Source organism: Mus musculus, chromosome 13, assembly GCF_000001635.26.
Source record: "Mus musculus strain C57BL/6J chromosome 13, GRCm38.p6 C57BL/6J".
In the NCBI taxonomy this organism is placed as follows: Eukaryota; Metazoa; Chordata; class Mammalia; order Rodentia; family Muridae; genus Mus; species Mus musculus.
Window position 1 is genome coordinate 104,346,830 of NC_000079.6, and position 18,390 is coordinate 104,365,219.

An 18,390-nucleotide genomic window follows, 5' to 3' on the forward strand; every position below is an offset into this window, starting at 1 on the left:
AATTTTTGTATTTTCACCATCCTAAATTCTAGTGTACAACTATGAAAAATATGTAACACTGATTTAATTCCCACTGATATATTTATTACACTACCTTTATGTTTTGTTTCAGAGAAATACCTATGTTAGAGTTGAAAGAACTTCAGGTAATCCTCAGAGACATATAGTCTGTAGCTATAACAAGAAAATACTCCTGCAGGATCAACACGATCATTATTAATAATAAAAGTTACTCATTGAATAGAAGCAGTAACAATCTGTAGACAAACTATTGGAGACAAGGCAACAGATGGTTTGATAAAACTGTCTTCTTTCTTTCTTACTGGAAGGTATCCTATTGACTTGCAGGCAGAGCTGTTGCATGCAGTCTGCCTTTCTGCATGGTGCTGGCCATGTCACATTCTTATCTAGTTGCTCAGAATTGTATCAGTTTTGATCTGATCAAACAGAGCTCCAGAAAAAAAATGCAATGAACATACAAATGTTCTACAAATTTTATCTCTTTTTCTCCTCCATAGATATGATATCTGCACGTATAAAAACAAGCCCTGTGGAACACTGGGTAAGTTTGTTTTTGTTTTTGTTTTGAGAGTTGTTTGTTTGTTTGTTTGATAAAAGGATTGTTTAGATTGTCTCTTTGAGGTAATGATGTTACTCTTGATTATTATCAATTTGGTTATTTTTCTTTCTGATGTACGAGACATGATCTTTCTAAAAAAATTATTCTTCCCATAATAATGCATAGGTTCAATTTTTTATTGGTTTTATGTTCCCTGGCAAATGGTATGAGTGAGAACAACTTAGAAGATGGTTTAAATATCAGTAGTAATTTTAAATAAAAGTTACCACTCATTTTTATATTTTCTGTCTTTCTAATTCCTTGTTTAAAAGAACAACAAAAATGAGATGTTTGAGATCAATGGAAAGTTGTTCAAAATAAGACAATGAATTAAAAGGAAAAAACAGTCAAATTGAGATACTTAGAAAGTCGGTTAAAGAATAATACTTCTTTCAGTACCATTTTTTTGGGGAAAGTTTATCTCCTATGAATCCAGATATTATTTTTAAAAATGTTAGTACAGTCAATGAAGAATTTATTAAAACAGTATTGCAAGAGATGGAGAAAGGAGGGGAACTTTCTTTCTGATGTTCCCTAAACATCTTTTGCTTTAAAAAAATTTAGTAAACATCGTGAATTTCCACAAAAAGAATATTTTGTTAAGAAGCAATAGTTGATATTGGTTGAAAGTAAAATGCAAATACAAATGAATTGATAAGGTCACTTCACAGTAGACCAGATAGCCAAGAACTAGTGCTATTTTAAGGCACAGGAAATTTTAGTGTCGTGAAAACTTTCTACAAACTCAATATCTACTCAAGACAATGTGAATCTTTTGACTTCTCTAGGTCAAATCTCAGTTTTCTTATCTGTATATGAATAATTTTGAAGTAAATTCCTGTTAACACTTTAACCATTTGGGAATATCCACTTGGAGTTGAATTAGGAGATACGTGTTCCCAGCTTCCTGGTGGTTCAGTTAAACATCCCTTCTAAGACAGGATTTTTCTCTTGCTTATTTTTCATGTGGCTTATTTCCTGTTTTCCTTGAGATTTATAACTACAGGAGAAATCCCAATTAGCCATTGCCTAGTATTAACCATAGAAAAGTTTTCTAGTTAATACCTACCATAGAAAGAGTTCTGTGCTGAGCCAGCTTATATTGGGATTTTCTTTTTAGTGTTTTAAGGCCAACTGAGAAAACCTGAAGTTGAGACTAACTTTAGCAGTTTCAATGTATTTATTGCTTTGTCATAATCTTTTAAACTTCCTTTTTTTCTTAGTTTTCTTATTTATGAAATAGGCATAATACCACCTATTTAACCAAAGGTATATTGTTAAAATCAATGAAGAAAAAAATACAATTGCTTTGAAATTCAGTATTAGTTAAAGGAACAGGCATTAATATTTAATGTAGAATCACCTGCAATGTTATATTCAATTCATTTATTTATTGTACAAATTTATTACATGTGCATTAAGAGTGTTATTTACTTCAGAACCAATGAACACTAAACCTCAAAGCAAGTATACATATAAACTAGCTTATGTCTTCAAGCATATATTTCTTTTCTTTTTTTTTTTTTAAAGATTTATTTATTATTTATTATATGTAAGTACACTGTAGCTGTCTTCAGACACACCAGAAGAGGGCATCAGATCTCATTACGGATGGTTGTGAGCCACCATGTGGTTGCTGGGATTTGAACTCTGGACCTTTGGAAGAGCAGTCGGGTGCTCTTACCCACTGAGCCATCTCACCAGCCCGCATATATTTCTTAAAGAAATAAGTGTGCACATTTTGATCAGTTCTTTGAAGGTATATGACTTACATTGACAGGTTCTTTATTCTGACATTAGTAGTGCTACTACCTGGTGCTTTCAGTGTCAGTACTAAGAATCTGATGTAGCTTACTGTCTAATTTTTTTCCAAAATAATATATATATTGTAATTTTAGTATCTTAGTCAGGGTTTCTATTCCTGCACAAACATCATAACCATAACTGAAGGTCAATTACTTTTTTTGTAAATTAAAATTATAATTTTTGAAAATTGAATGAAATATGTATATACATATATACATACATACATATATATATATATGTGTATATATATGTATGTATGTATACATATATGTATATATGTATATATATATAGTTGTATTGACTTCTATGTGGAAAATGTCAGTACAGTACAGTATAGGTAACCTAATTACCTAAAATTTATTTATTTAATTATTTTGTATTGGTATTTATAATGATTTTTAAAATAAGCTCTTGGTTAATAACTCTGATGGCCAGTTGTATTATAAGGGTAATTAGGGTTAAGGTTGCAAACTGATCGTCAAACTGAGGAAATCCAAATGACCCAAACAGTAATGAACCCCTGACTAACACTAGCACACGTAGGAATTTTGAAAGCAGCAGTTGTTAGGAAACTAGAAAATGGTGAGAGTTAATGAGCATATACTAGTGTTTATTTTTGTATTAGTTAAGATTTACCTTTGCTCTCCAAATACATCTTTTCTACAGTTGTTCTTTAGCAGAACAACTAGAGTTAACAATTTTATGTCAGATATCAAGTAAACATGTTTATAACTACCCTGGGGTGGCAGTGAGAATCCCTAATTCAAAATACAGTCATAGAGCATACACTGAAAGAAAAGCCATTTCACACACAATAAAGGAAAAAACTAAAGAAAACAACAAACAGTCCACTCCAGCACCACCATCATTAGAAAAACAAATGGGTAGTCTATGGCAGTATAAGAGTTGTTAATTTGGGGCTGGTGAGATGGCTCAGTGGGTAAGAGCACCCAACTGGCCTTCCAAAGGTCCGGAGTTCAAATCCCAGCAACCACTTGGTGGCTCACAACCATCCGTAATGAGATCTGACTCCCTCTTCTGGAGTGTCTGAAGACAGATACAGTGTACTTACATATAATAAATAAATAAATCTTTAAAAAAAGGAGAGAGATGTTAATTTGTCAATAATTATAATTAGTGATCTTTTAAACATGACTCAGAACAGAAACAATGTTCATTGTTATTTTGTTCTTCCCAAATACTCTCCCATACTGAACCCAAAAGCTTAGAGCCAAAACCTGTTTTTATCTGCGTGGAGCATGCCTGTTTGCATACACGTGTGTGTTCTATAGCGGACATTCAAAGTAACATTTATAACATATTTTTCATAATCCAAAGAATGAATTCTTTTTGCCCCAAATGGTCCTTCTCTTTATTGTTTTCTTTTCAGGCCCCAGTACCTTTGAGTGGAATGGAAAGTCAGCTCAGTGGTGTCATGAGTGCTTATACTAACTCTGAGGCAGGAATCAACCCCCTGTTTTTCTTTCTTTCTTTCTTTCTTTCTTTCTTTCTTTCTTTCTTTCTTTCTTTCTTTCTTTCTTTCTTTCTTTCTTTCTCTCTCTCTTTCTCTCTCTCTCTCTCTTTCTCTCTCTCTCTCTCCCTCCCTCCCTCCCTCCCTCCCTCCCTCCCTCCCTCCCTCCCTCCCTCCCTCCCTTCCTTCCTTCCTTCCTTCCTTCCTTCCTTCCTTTCTCATACATTTTTATTAGATATTTTCTTTATTTACATTTCAAATGTTATCCCCTTTCCTAGTTTCCCTTCCAAAAATCCCCTATCCCCTCCCCCTGCTCCCCAACCCACCCACTCCCATTCCTGGTCCTGGCATTCCCCTATACTGGGGCATAGAACCTTTACAGGACCAAGGGCCTCTCCTCCTATTGGTGACCAACTAGGCCATCCTCTGCTACATATATAGCTAGAGCCACAAGTTCCACCATGTGTTATCTTTGATTAGTTGTATAGTTCCAAGGAGCTCTGGGAGTACTGGTTAGTTCATATTGATGTTCCTCCTATGGGGCTCCAGACCCCTTCAGCTCCTTGGGTACTTTTTCTAGCTCCTTCATTGGGGACCTTGTACTTTGTCCAATGGATGATTGTGAACATGCATTTCTGTATTTGCCAGGTACTGGCAGAGACCCTCAGGAGACAGCTATATCAGGGTCCTGTTAGCAGGCTCTTGTTGGCATCTGCCATAGTGTCTAGGTTTGGTGGTTGTTTATGAGATGGATTCCCCAAATGGGGGCAGTCTCTGGATGGTCATCAACCCCCTTTCTACCTCTTCTGCTCATCCCTTATAAATCAGTAGGCGTACCCAACAATCACCTTAACTTTGTTATGTGTGTCTATTATTTTAATATATCAGAAAGAACAAGCAACACAATTCACAGAGCTTCCTATGTAGAAAATATGGATTGAATAGTGTAAACAGTTCTCAATTCGCGCTCCTGGGGAATCATACCTCCCACAGAACACTGCTTGTTGCACTCAGTGACTATCCAGTGCACTGAGCTAAGGGGACTGTGAGAAGGTAGTTCCTGACATTGGAGAGGCAGGATAGCAAACTACATAAAATGCCCTCCTCTCTTTAAATGACTGTTTTTCTCTGCATTTAGTACTTGGGATCTGCTTCCTTATAATGTATGGCATTTTTCATTTCTTATAAAATCCTTTTTTTTTAAAGTGCTGACTTAAAATTCTATACTAATCCACAGAGCATAATCCACAGAGAATGGTATTCATTTGGAAGTAAATACTAAAGCTTCCAAGGGGAAATTCCTCGAGTAACATAACATTTCACTAGAAATCAGCCAATTAACACCATGGTTTTGCTTTATTAGTAAGAACTCTAAAGCACTGAAGGGGGTTGGGTGAGAAGAAAACAACATGGAATGTAGAAGTGACTTCCCTTCATAAAAAACACAACAACAATGTAAGCTGCTGCCATCAGGACTAATTTTCAGGGGTTGAAAAAGTACAAAAGTCGCACATCTTTCCTACTTTTTTTTTACCCTGTTTTGAACCACCCATTTTGTTTTTTATAAAAATGTCATTTATAAAACCATTTGGGATTCCCTCTTTTTGTTAACTAAAATGTTGCTTGTATATTTTTATGAACCCACTAAATTTAAACAGATCTCTTTAGAAAAATAATGTGGATATATTTTGCTTTCTACAGTCTGAAGAATATTAAAATAGAAATGCTTTCTTGAATTCCCTTTTCTGGCTCAAGTTACTAGGTGGTCCCAAGTTACCAGAAGTAAAATTTATAAATCTAACCCCTAGTCTAGACATTTTCCAGCACTGACTGCAGTTCAAAAAATATTAATGTCTAGCCGGCAAAGTGAAATTTCCCCCAGTGATTTTGCAAACGACTAGAAAGTTAACCTTTTGCCAACTGCTCCTTCTGTGCATGGAGGTTATTAAAAAGAATCCAGGCATTTAGAAGCATGGGCTTTAAAAGGCTGAAGCACCTTGGCTTGACCCGTTGTGTCTCTCTGTTTATTCAGGCTTAGCCTCTGTGGCTGGAATGTGTGAGCCTGAAAGGAGCTGCAGCATTAATGAAGACATTGGCCTAGGCTCGGCTTTTACCATCGCACATGAGATTGGTCACAAGTGAGTGCATCTAAGAAAACCAAAATAAACTGGACAACTCCACTCTTTACGCCACTTATAACTACTGTGTGCAAAGCCTGCACTCAATTCTTTTTTACAGCCTTTTTGACATCTTTCAATAGAGACTGTTATAATTTTGGGTGTTGGGGTAAATCCAAGAACTTGAGACTTGTTAAATAGCCAAACATATCACCCTTGAGTATTGTTGTGCACATTTAAAACAGTGAGCTTTAGATGTCTTCTCTACACCTAATTCTTATAAAGTCCAATTGTGCAAGTAATCTCTCTTTTCATCAAGTGATAATTTATGTCTTATGGTCGTTTGTTTGGGCTTTTGTTTCCTCATTTTGTTTTATAGTCCAGGTTTTCCTTGATGTAGACAGGCTAGGCTGGAATGCACAGTAATCCTCCTGCCTCAGCCTTCTGGGTGTTGGAGTGACAAGAATGAGCCATCATTTCTGGTTCCATATATTTGTTTAAATTCGTTGACACTATTTCTTTCCACTGCACGTTTGGTTTCACCCTTTAAGAAGCTGGAAGAATATATTCTCTAGGCGTGGTGGTTATGTAGATAACTAGTACTGTCAGGTGCACTCACATGCCATTGAGAAAACTGTGTATGTGTAAGAACCCATCCTTGGTTTTAGGAGGACCTTAAGTTTTTAATATTTATTTCAAATAAATCAATGCCAGTGTTTAAAATGATACTTTCTCCCAACCCCCAAATGGCAATGAAACCCCTTATTTCAAAGAAGAGACAAAAGTGAATGTAAAAGTCTATGGATGTGAAAAGAGAAATTTGACACTATTTTTCATATTTGTGTTCTTACAACTGGAAGGTGATTTGTTCTTAGCAAGTGCTTAATGTGATTCAAACTAATGCTCTCATACAGGTAAACCTAAGCAAAAGAACTTCTTACTGATAGATTTAGCTCTTGAGCCAAATCCTACTTTCTTCTAAGCCTAAGTTATTAACTTTAAACAGATGGCTAGTTATCTCTACTACTTTAAATTTTGAAAGATAAGTAGCTTTATTGAGATGTGGGAACCCACAACATCTGTCTGAGTTTAGCTAATGATCTACCTTTAGAAATGGTGAAGTGGATGAAAATTAAAGGTACAAATAAAAATCAGTAATTTTGCTTCAGGTGTAATTCCTGAGAAAACTCCATAGTTCAGAATCCTTCCCTCCCTCCCTCCCTCCCTCCCTCCCTCCCTCCCTCCCTCCCTCCCTCCCTCCCTCCCTCCCTTCTTCTTTTTCTTCTTCCCTTCCTTTCCCCTTCTTTCTTCCTTTCCCCTTCACTTCCTTCCTATTGCTCTCTCTCTTAAAATTTAGCCCTAAGTAAATTTGAAGCAATTTGTTGTCTTTTTTTTTCTTTTTCTTAAATTGTAGTTGATTTGGGTATAAATCCAAGTAACTAGCAAGTTTTAACCATGACTGGATTTAGAAAGAAAAAGTCACTACTAACCTTATAATGGTGCCTTAAAACATTGGCATTCCAGTTTTCATTGCAACAAACATTAGGGAACAAAAGAAAAACCTTTCCTAACTAGTCAGTTCATCTTTAAGTCACTCCAAAATCTAGCTCATTAATGACTCAGAATCTTATGCAATCGTACCGGTCTTTGTGATCTGTTCTGTTCTGTTCTGTTTGTTGTTCTACTTTGTTTTGTTGAGACTGGATCCCACAACATAGGCTTGGCTGGCCTGGGACTCACAGAGATCTGCCTGCCTCTGCCTGGCGCCATACCATATTTAATCGGCTCTGCTAGAGTCAATTGTATTGAAAAGTTCAGGTAGATATCAAATAGTGAGTGAATGATGTGTTATGAATGTACTGTCATCTTATACAGTCACCAGTTGGCCTAGGCTGGTGCTTACACTTGCACGCTGATTTTTTTTGTATTTATTTTTTGTTGTTGTTTTTATTCTACTCCTTCTTTTAGATATATCTTAATGTTTTATCTGCATGTATGTATGTGCATTAAGTGTTTGTCTGGTGTCTGCAAATGCCAGACAAAGGCCTTGAATCCCCTGCAACAGCTGTTACAGATGGTTGTGAGTCAACATGTGAGTGCTGGAAACTGAACCCTGGTCCTTGGCAAGAACAAGCATTCTTTATTGCCTCCGTGATGCCTTGTTAAATTTACATAACTTAGGTAAAACTGTTATTTCTTTATACCATCTATTAGCATTTTAACTACTTCTCAAGCTTTCCAGATTTTATGTATTTGACCTGTGTGTAAGTCCTTTGAAATAGTCCACAAATCAATGGTTTATACTTTACATAGAATAACTGTGAGAATGTAGACTATTCATCTTAAGTTGGTAACCTGGAGTACTGGTCTTGCACAGTTAATTCTTGTTTGAAAGTGTGCCTGTCTCTGACACTTTTGCCTCCTCTGGATCCCTTTCTCCTAACTGGGGTGCCTTGTTAACATGAATGTGAGATGAACCTAGTTCTACTGCAACTTGATGTGCCAAGGCAGGTTGATATCTGAAGGGAAGAGGAGGAGGGGGAGGGGAGAGGGAGGACTTGGGAGTATAGGAGTGAGAGGAAGCTGCTCTGTTTACATTACGATGTAAAATAAATAAATTAATGAAAAAAGGTGCCAGAAGTGAAACATGGAAATTACACAAAATCCTTAGGATTGAGAGCTAGTACTTCCATTCAAATGTGTCATTTGACAGGAAGAACAAAAGGAAGCAACCAAACACTTGTATCTCATACCCAGATGAGTATGATATTGCTGTCTTTTCTTCCTCTTTTCCTGGACAAGATCCTTTTACTTGTCATCATTTTAGTGTGTGTGTCAGATTATAATTTGGTCAGGGAAAAGTATTTCATAAAAAGCCCTTTACTTTTAAGATCTTAGTGCTTAACTCAGCAGACATACTCTGGTACAATTCATACTGTTAAAATATAGAAATACAGGCAATAGAGGTAGCTTGGTGATAGAGTTTGACTAGCATGTAAAAGGCTTCTAGTTTAATATTTGATCCCTAGCACTTTATAAAAGTCCTCAAACCAAACAAGGAGATGATTGAGAGCACTCCTTCCTGAAATGAAATGGCAGCTGTAAACTTTCCAGCTTTGATTGCTGTGCCTTTACTTCCCAGGTAAAAGTGTGTGTTACCATGTGACTTTTATCATGGTGAAGGATTTTAAGTGATAGGGTAATATATGTAGATTCCTTGTTGCTGTAAGAATCTTTGACCATTAATCATTAAGAAGAATCCCTACTGAATGACTAGAATATATGAATAATTTTCTACTTTTCAAAATTTGTTTATAATGTGTTTTGTGCCCAACTTGTATTTTCATAGAAATATAATATTCATTTTAATGGGTATATGATAATGTTTTTATTTGGCCATGTCTTAGATAATGAGTCTGTCTTTGTCTCTGTCTCTATCTCTGTCTCTGTCTCTCTCTGCATGTATGTGTACCTGTGTGTGTGTGTGTGTGCGCATGTGCATGTGTATGTACCCAAGGATGTAGAGGCCCAAGCAAACTTGATGTCATTCCTTGGGTATTGCCTACTTTCTTTTTGAGGCAGTCTCCCTGGCCATGTAGGCTAGGCTGGCTGGTAGTGAGCTCCTGCTATCTACTTCCCAAAGCTGGGGTTGCAAGTATGAGACAAATGTAGATCCTTAGAGTTGAACTTGGCTTCTTGTGAGCATTTTTCAGACTGAGCCATTTCTCCAGATCCACCCCTTGTAAAAATGTATTTTTATACTTTTGTGAAAAATTAAAAATTAGTTTTCTTGTCAAATGAAATGATAGACTTTATGTTTATTAATAGACAAATGCACTTAATAAAAGCTGAAAGGAAGACATATTTTTTGAAAGATTGTTATAGGTAATTGTGTTGTTTTCATGGATTTTACAAGTTTAAAAATATATGACAAAGAAGGGTGGCAAGAATTCAATCAGACATCTAATGTATTACAAAATGTCTAATGTGTCTTATTATATGAACAGAAGTAATATTAAAGAGGTCAAAAAAGTATTCCTTGTTTCTAGGGATGTATCAAAGTATTTCAAACTAAAGAGACAGGATGTCTTAGATTTGACTTTAAACTTAAGGCTAAAATATAAAACAAGAATAACATCTTCAATTTTCTAGCACCAATTGGGTATATTGGCAGTTCATCATGCTGTTCTCTTTCTCATTGTATGTAGCCAACATTTTCACATAGAAAGAACAAGCTCTAGATAATGATTACAGTGTAACTTAACTCACTGATTTTACTGATTGACTATTATATGTAAAAACATCTGAATCTACATCTAAGCACTACTATATCTAAAAACATTTGCTAGATGTAGACGACTGAGTACTTATTACAATAAATGTTTCATAGCAAAAATCAGTTATAGGTAAGGACAGATCATGAGTGGAAAAAAATCTAAAGAATATCTTATCCTCTTTAATTTTCTCTGATACAGTGGAACTACTTAACTTTGATATTTTACAGTTGTAAAAATTTAGAATACATCATTTTAAAAGTCACCTCTTTGTTCTCCTTCCTTCATTCTTTCTTTCCTTCCTTTCTTTCTGTTTTTCAGATTGTTGGCCTGGAATGAACTATATATTCCAAAATAGCCTCCAACTTCCAATAGTTCCCTTGCTTAACATCACAAAAATTTGAGATTATAGGTGTGAGTTAGCATCCCTGGAAGAAAAGGTTACATAAAACAAACAAACAAACAAACAAACAAACAAACAATTGAACCATATTAAATAACTGTAGAAAGAGTACTTTGATTGTGTGATGTAATCTTTTGAATAACTGAATGATCATATTTATTTGCTTTTTTCTTTAGTGGCAGAATTCAAAAACATGTGCTCAATACACTATATACATTTAATTAAATGACTGATAATATTAAGTACCACTATTCACTAACAAAAAGTGAGGTTGGGGAATTAGCAAAATGATTATCTTCAGATTAAAAATGCAAACTTTAAACTAGGCACCTTTTAAAGGATTTATTTGTTTATTTTATGTATATGAGTACACCATTGCTCTCTTCAGGCACACCAGAAGAGGGCATCAGATCCTATTACAGATGGTTGTGAGCCACCATGTGGTTGCTGGGAATTGAACCTCTGGAAGAGCAGTTGGTGCTCTGAACTGCTGAACCATCTCTCCAGCCTAACTAGGCACTTTTTTTCTCTCTTTTTTTTGTGATTACGTGTTTTCTTTATTTACATTTCCAATGTTACCCCCTTTTCTAGTTTGCCCTCTGAAAATCCCCTATCCCCTCCCCCATCCCCCTGCTCTCCAACCCACCCACTCCTGCTTCCTGGCTCTGGCATTCCCTATACTGGGGCATAGAACCTTCACAGGACCAAGGAACTCTACTCCCATTGATAATCGACTAGGCCATTCTCTGCTACATATGCAGTTAGAGCCATGAGTCCCACCATGTTTTCTTTGATTGGTGGTTTAGTCCTAGGGAGCTCTGGGGGGTGGGGTGGGTACTGGTTAGTTTATATTGTTGTTCCTCCTATGGGGCTGCCAACCCCTTCAGCTCCTTGGGTACTTTCTCTAGCTCCTTCATTGGGGACCCTGTTCTTTGTCCAATGGATGGCTGTGAGCATCCACTTCTGTATTTGTTAGGTACTGGCAGAGCCTCTCAGGAGACAGCTTTATCAGGCTCCTGTCAGCTAGCTCTTGTTGGCATCCGCAATAGTGTCTGGGTTTGGTGGTTGTTTATGGGATGGATTCCCAGGTGGGGCAGTCTCTGCATGGCCATTCCTTCAGTCTCTTCTCGAAACTTTGTCTCTGTAACTCCTTTCATGGGTATTTTGTTTCCCCTTCTAAGAAGAATTGAAGTGTCCACACTTTGGTCTTCGTTCTTCTTTAGTCTCATGTGTTTTGCAAATTGTATCTGGGTATTCTGAGCTTCTGGGCTAACCACTTATCAGTGAGTGCATATCATGTGTGTTCTTTTGTTGATTGGCTTACCTCACTTAGGGTGATATCCTCCAGATCCATCCACTTATCTAAGAATTTTATATATTCATTGTTTTTAATAGCTGCATAGTACTCCATTATGTAAATGTACCATATTTTCTGTATCTTTTAAAATATGGTTTTTGATTAGTGTATCCAACAAATGTTTCTTATTATGACATTTTAATTTACATGGTAGTTGACTCTTGTTTTTCCTTCCATTCATTACCCCACTTGTCATCTCCCTCCCTCCCTCCTGTTCATCTCCCTAAATAAGTATACTTCTACTTATATGTAACATGGCAATATGTATATAAATCAGGGTTCTGCACATTGATTTGATATAAAAGTGGGATTTTCAGCAGACTATATGTAATAATGCAAATTAAATTTATATTCAGACAGCTGTGTTTACTATTTTTACTCTTACAATTCTCCCCCCTAGAACATAGTAAAAATTGTGCACCACAATGAAGAGTACATCATATCTTTGTGGTACAAGATATATTGCATTTTTGGCAACTAATGATTCATATAATGTAAGATGAAGTAAAACAGAGTATTGCATATAAGGTGCTTCTTAGATGTCTTTACAGAATAAAGGATCTATCTTTTGTGGTTATATAATTACCATATGTGAGGAAATTTTGCTTTGTTAATGTGATTTCAAATAAAAACATTAGAAAAAATAATTTAATCCATGCATTAGATATTTAAGGAAAACATTATGTTCATGTCTTGTCATATATGATAGCCTTTCTCTTAGCTGTAGACATATAGTTTGATACATAGCCTTTATTATATAATCTGCCTCAGTTAGACTACTACCAAGTCTCTGATCAGTGATGGGATGGACTTTGAGTTAAACTTGTCTTCCCCTGTGTTACCAATATTTTCAGAACATCATGCACTCTTTTTCTTGTTGTTGTTCATTTTTGAGATTGTAATTCATTCCAACACTTCTTCCTCCCCCTTTCTCTTTTGGAAACCTCTTATATACCCCTCCCTACTCTCCTTGAGTTCATGGCCTCTTTCTTCTTAACTGTTACTGCATGCATGTATGTATTTATTATACACAGCTATTCCTAACTCTAACCTGGTCAGTCCCTATAATGTGACTTGTTTTCAGGGCTATCTGGCACTGAACAGCCAATTAGTGTGCTTTCCCTTGGGGAGGACCACCTCTCGTGCTCGCAGCTTTGCTAGGTTGCCTGTAGTTCTTTGTGTACTGCTGAAGTCTTCTGAGTTTTTTCCTGTGAAGCTGATTGGCAAGGAAAACTTCCCTTGGCAACAGACAGAGGCCACTACCAAAACCCACAACCAATCAAAGTGTGGCGTTTTGGAGACCAGTTTCTGTGGGTACATCTACAAAATACTCTCATCCCCAAGGCTCAGGGGATGTCATTCACTTTTAAGGGAGACATACACAGTCTCAAATTTCCTATCTCATGGCTAGCATTTATTCAGCAGTTAGTCTACCACTCAAACAAACTTTTTTTTTTTAACTTGAGATTTATTGAGCACCTACCTGTGGAGATTTTGAGTTGCATATGATGTGTTGTGGAGCCAGTGATGTGTGCTGTGGTGATAAAGAGCCTACATTGGAGGAACACATCTTTTTATTACTTTTTTCTTCCTTCTGACTCTTTGCCACTTATTCAAAGGACATGTTTCTCTAGCCTACTTCCATTCAGAAGCCAAGATAGAAAGCAAAATTGTCAGATTAGGGTGTGTAGTACTCATGTGTTTATAATTAAAATAAGAATACAAATTTTAATATTTAGACATAGAATTAGAACCTACAAAACTTTTTGGTAATACTAATTCCATTTGGAACTTCTTCCGTAAGTTTAAACTTCTATAGAGAAACTTAAAATATATTCTATTTTGTGTAATTGCAACTTCCAAAAATGTTATATACTATTTAGTACTTTGGAGACTCTAATTTAGTTTGTGAAATAAATTAAATTGTGCTATGAGGCCCATTCCTGAAAATGATAGCAATTCATATACTTACTTATATCATCTTCTTTCATGTTCACGGAATGATCCAGTGATTGGCTTCAAATATTTAAACATAAATAAGTTTAAAAAGTCAATGTGACCTTAGTACAAGGAGCTAGGAATGGATCAATTTGCATTCTTCTACATGATAACCACCAAATGCCAGCACCATTTGTTGAAAATGCTGTCTTTTTTCCACTGAATGGTTTTAGCTCCCTTGTCAAAGATCAAGTGATCATAGGTGTGTGGGTTCATTTTTGGGTCTTCAATTCTATTCCATTGGTCTACTTGTCTGTCTCTATACCAGTACCATGCAGTTTTTATCACAATTGCTCTGTAGTATAGCTTGAGGTCAGGCATGGTGATTCCATCAGAGGTTTTTTTATCCTTGAGAAGAGTTTTTGCTATCCTAGGTTTTTTGTTATTCCAGATGAATTTAGAATTGGGAAGAAAACACCCATGGAAGGAGTTACAGAGACAAAGTTTGGAGCTGAGACAAAAGGATGGACCATCTAGAGACTGTCATATCCAGGGATCCATCCATTAATCAGCTTCCAAATGCTGACACCATTGCATACACTAGCAAGATTTTGCTGAAAGGACCCAGATATAGCTGTCTCTTGTGAGACTATGCCGGGGCCTAGCAAACACAGAAGTGGATGCTCACAGTCAGCTATTGGATGGATCACAGGGCCCCCAATGGAGGAGTTAGAGAAAGCACCCAAGGAGCTAAAGGGGTCTGCAACCCTATAGGTGGAACAACAATATAAACTACCGGTACTCTTTGGAGCTCGTGTCTCTAGCTGCATATGTATCAGAAGATGGCCTAGTCAGCCGTCAGTGGAAAGAGAGGCCCATTCGTCGTGCAAACTTTATATGCCTCAGTACAGGGGAACGCCAGGGCCAAGAAGTGGGAGTGGTTGGGTGGGGGACTTTTGGGATAGCATTGGAAATGTAAATGAAATAAATACCTAATTTTAAAAAAAGTCAATGTGGCCATCTTGTATAATTAAGCAGAGAGGAAAAATCAATTTCTAAGTTATATAACAAACTGTTCTCTATATGTATCTTTATTAGACATTTGCTTCTTTTAAAAAATGTTTTACTGTGTGTGTATATGTGTTTGTGCATGTGTATGCCTGTGCATAGAGTGTATGATACTCCATGTGTCCTCTACTCAGTCCAAGGTTATAAGTGAATGTTCATACAAGCTTACTTTTCTTCACTTCACATCCTGCTCATTGGCCGCCTCCCAGGCACTCCCTCCCACAATCCTACCCAAGTTTCACAAGGTCCCATTTATCCATCATTGATCTAAGTGCCTGAGCCATTGATGATATCCAGGAAATTGTCTCCTGTACCAATGCATTTTCCTCTGGTTTCCACATGGATAGTGCTATATGTAAATAGTGCAATAAATAAACAGAATTGCACATAAGGGTATTGCTTATGGGCTGAGGAGATTGCCAGTGAGCCAAGTGCTTTCTTTAGAAAAAAAAAAAAGAGAGAGAGAGAGAGACCTCAATTTGAATCTTCAGAACCCACCCCAGAGCTGTACTAAGTGCTTAAGTATCTGTGATCAAAGTGCTTCTTTGGAGAGATGGGAGATTTATATATATATTCCCCACAAGCTCCAGGGCCACCTAGCCTAGTATATGGTGGGGAAAAACAGCAAACAGGTTTTGTTTCAACAGGATCCAAGGTGAGAACTAACACCCAAGATTGTTCTTTGACCTCCAAACTCATACTGTGGTACACATATAATGAACCTGCACACTTGAATGCATACCCATTTACACCCAGAGACAAAAATTATACTTAAAAATTAAAGAATAAATATTCATGTCTTTGGGGAGAAAGGTTGTATTAGCAACTATTGTTTTCAATTCATAAAATTTCCAACAGAAGGTAAATTACTAATATTTAAATTAATCTACAAAGTAAACCTCTCTGGATCACTTTTATTTTCATTTTTAAGCTACATCTCACAGCCACTGTCTTTATTCCTTTGCCCTTGATACTGTAATTTTGCATTGAGTAGTACAAGGCGTAAGAATCAAGAGCTTTGCTCTAGCTAAGACTTCTAGTACTTCTGCTGAATGAAAATGAGGAGAACAGATTTTCTTTTGTGATCTTCAGCCATAGATGAGAAATATTCAAGTTTTGCCATTGTGATGTCAGGCGCCAGCTTATGGTGTCTGGCCTGAATTGTACTTTATTGTTGCTTGCAGACATCATTTGTTGCAACTTTTTAATATTGTAAAAAACAAAAAACAAAAAAAATCTGCCAAATTTTGCAATGGCTTTTCTGCCAATTTTTAATGTGCTCTAAAATATTTGTATCTTTACCATCCCTGAATACCAGAAATAGATTTGTTCATGAAAAAATTAAAAAAAAAACTGTAGAAGCATGAATACAGTAATAGTCTGATAAAGTATGTTTCCATATCATAAACAAATCCTCTTTTAAAAACTAAGTCATCATGGTTTCCTCCATTTTCTTCTGTATAATCAACAAGGGTCTGTTTAATGAAAACTTTGATAACTAACTAAAAATCTTATATTCACTTTACATTATAATACTTGTATGAGCTCAGTTTATCATAGGAACTTAGGTAAAGTCTACCTCATCGCTTCGCAGGTAAAAGAACTGGAACAAGCCTTGAGCCCATGGAAACGTTCAAGGAGAAAACAGCTCCATCACGTGGTCTTCTCCCTTTTGAACATGCCTGTGCTCTGGCTTGTTCATGTCCACATCATGTACACACACACTAACCATAATTAAAATTAAACCAGAACTTATATAAAGATATATTTAAGAAATTGTTCATTTAGGAGTTCCGTGAATAGCTGTAAGTTTTTCTTCAGAACATGGAATATAATGGTGATAATTGATGTTGAGCTTTTCTGGCATAGAAATAATAGAAATGAGACTAAGTAATATGAACAAGACAGACAAGGTTTCTTGATTAAAACTTTATTTTGAGCCAGCTGACTTAAGTCAAAGGGAGCCAGCACTGACCAGACATAATCAGGCAGCTTTTATTAATTTCCTTAGCAAACCAAAGTTTTGTAATTGTCCATTAGTCATGCATGGACAGTTTCCTAAGGTTCTCTTCTTGTGTGCAAACATTGGGCTTGATGGGCTAATGGGTCATTAACATTGATTCAGAAAGTGCTGCGCTCAACCTGGCATCATCATCTTGGATGAATGCCCTAATCCTGTGGATGGGATGAGGGACTTTAAGTGCTGGAATTTATAAGAAAGTACAAGGGTGGCAAAGAAGGTAGACAATTGTTCTAGTGAGTGGGTGGGTGAAGTAGTTAAATAGCCTTCTATTATAATCTTGGACAAATCTTTTCCTTTTCCATTTTCTATTTCTTTCGTTTCATTTTTTCTTTTTTTGTGTGTTACAAACCTTTTCTGAAATGTTTAGCATCTCTATATGAAAAGCTGAATAGTGTGATACAAATCTGAAGGCAGCTAAATGAGTAGGCATGGCGTAAACAGAGAGATGACAAGTCTATAATCCTAGTTTACTCATCTATCCTTTAGCTATAGGTTTCCAGAATTTGATGAACAGGCATGAGCTTGCTGGAGAGTTCTGTGGGGAGAATAGAGAGTGAGTGAGTTATAGGGAGGTAGGAGGTGAGGATCGCTCATATGTAGTGTACATATGTGAAATTATAAAATAAATAACTGAATAAATGTGTACACTTGTAATCCTACCTCTTGGTAGATGAAAATGAGAAGATCATCGTGTGAGGCCAACTAGAGCCAAACACAAAGACAGCCTATCTCAAATGAAACAGAAGGCCTCATTTGTTAACAAAAATAGCCATCAAGTTTTTGCAAAGTGACCCATGAAACTGTTAGAATCCACATTCAGAGCTATTTTCAAAGCTAGGAGGAACAAATAGTATATTGCTTTGCTCTATGTCCTCCAGTGTATGATTTTCCAAGTTAATGAAGAGCAAGAGAAACTAGAGGGTTTTCTAAAGGTTTTCCTTTGGTTCCGTTACCCCCTCCTTTATCCTTTGTGTAGTTATCTCAGACCCAAGTGGTCCTATCTTGGTTTGATCTGAAGCAGATCCTCAAATGTAAGCATTCTACTTCGTGGCCTGATGTGTTTTGTGGGTAACAGGCAAGGACCTAGAGTTTCTATGTCTCTGTTCTCCTTGTGGTGGTTCTTGCTTGTTCTAATGGAGGCTAGATTACCTATACAGATAGTAACACAGTTTCAAGGACAGGTGGAATTCCTTCTTAAAAAGAGGTTTAGTACTAGTCAGGGTGTCAGACTTATAGCCAGGGTATCAAATAAATTATTTTTTCAAATTATGACACCAAGTATTTCCATGTGTCTTCTTTCTTAGCAGCTGAGCT

The 18,390-nt window shown here is 36.4% G+C and overlaps 1 protein-coding gene across 8 annotated transcripts in view; it reads left to right on the top strand.

The window, feature by feature from the left end:
- The window catches only part of Adamts6 (a disintegrin-like and metallopeptidase (reprolysin type) with thrombospondin type 1 motif, 6), a 210,178-nt gene that overhangs the window by 60,312 nt on the left and 131,476 nt on the right, over positions 1 to 18,390 (top strand). For all 8 annotated transcript variants that reach the window (XR_003950407.1, NR_136938.1, XM_006517516.2 and 5 more), the window contains 2 exons: positions 519 to 562; positions 5,929 to 6,034. Coding sequence is in view for 5 of the 8 variants with exons in the window: in XM_011244611.3 (XP_011242913.1) it covers positions 519 to 562; positions 5,929 to 6,034 (150 nt within the window). In the remaining 3 variants the exon portion in view is untranslated. The remainder of the gene's footprint in view (positions 1 to 518; positions 563 to 5,928; positions 6,035 to 18,390) is intronic.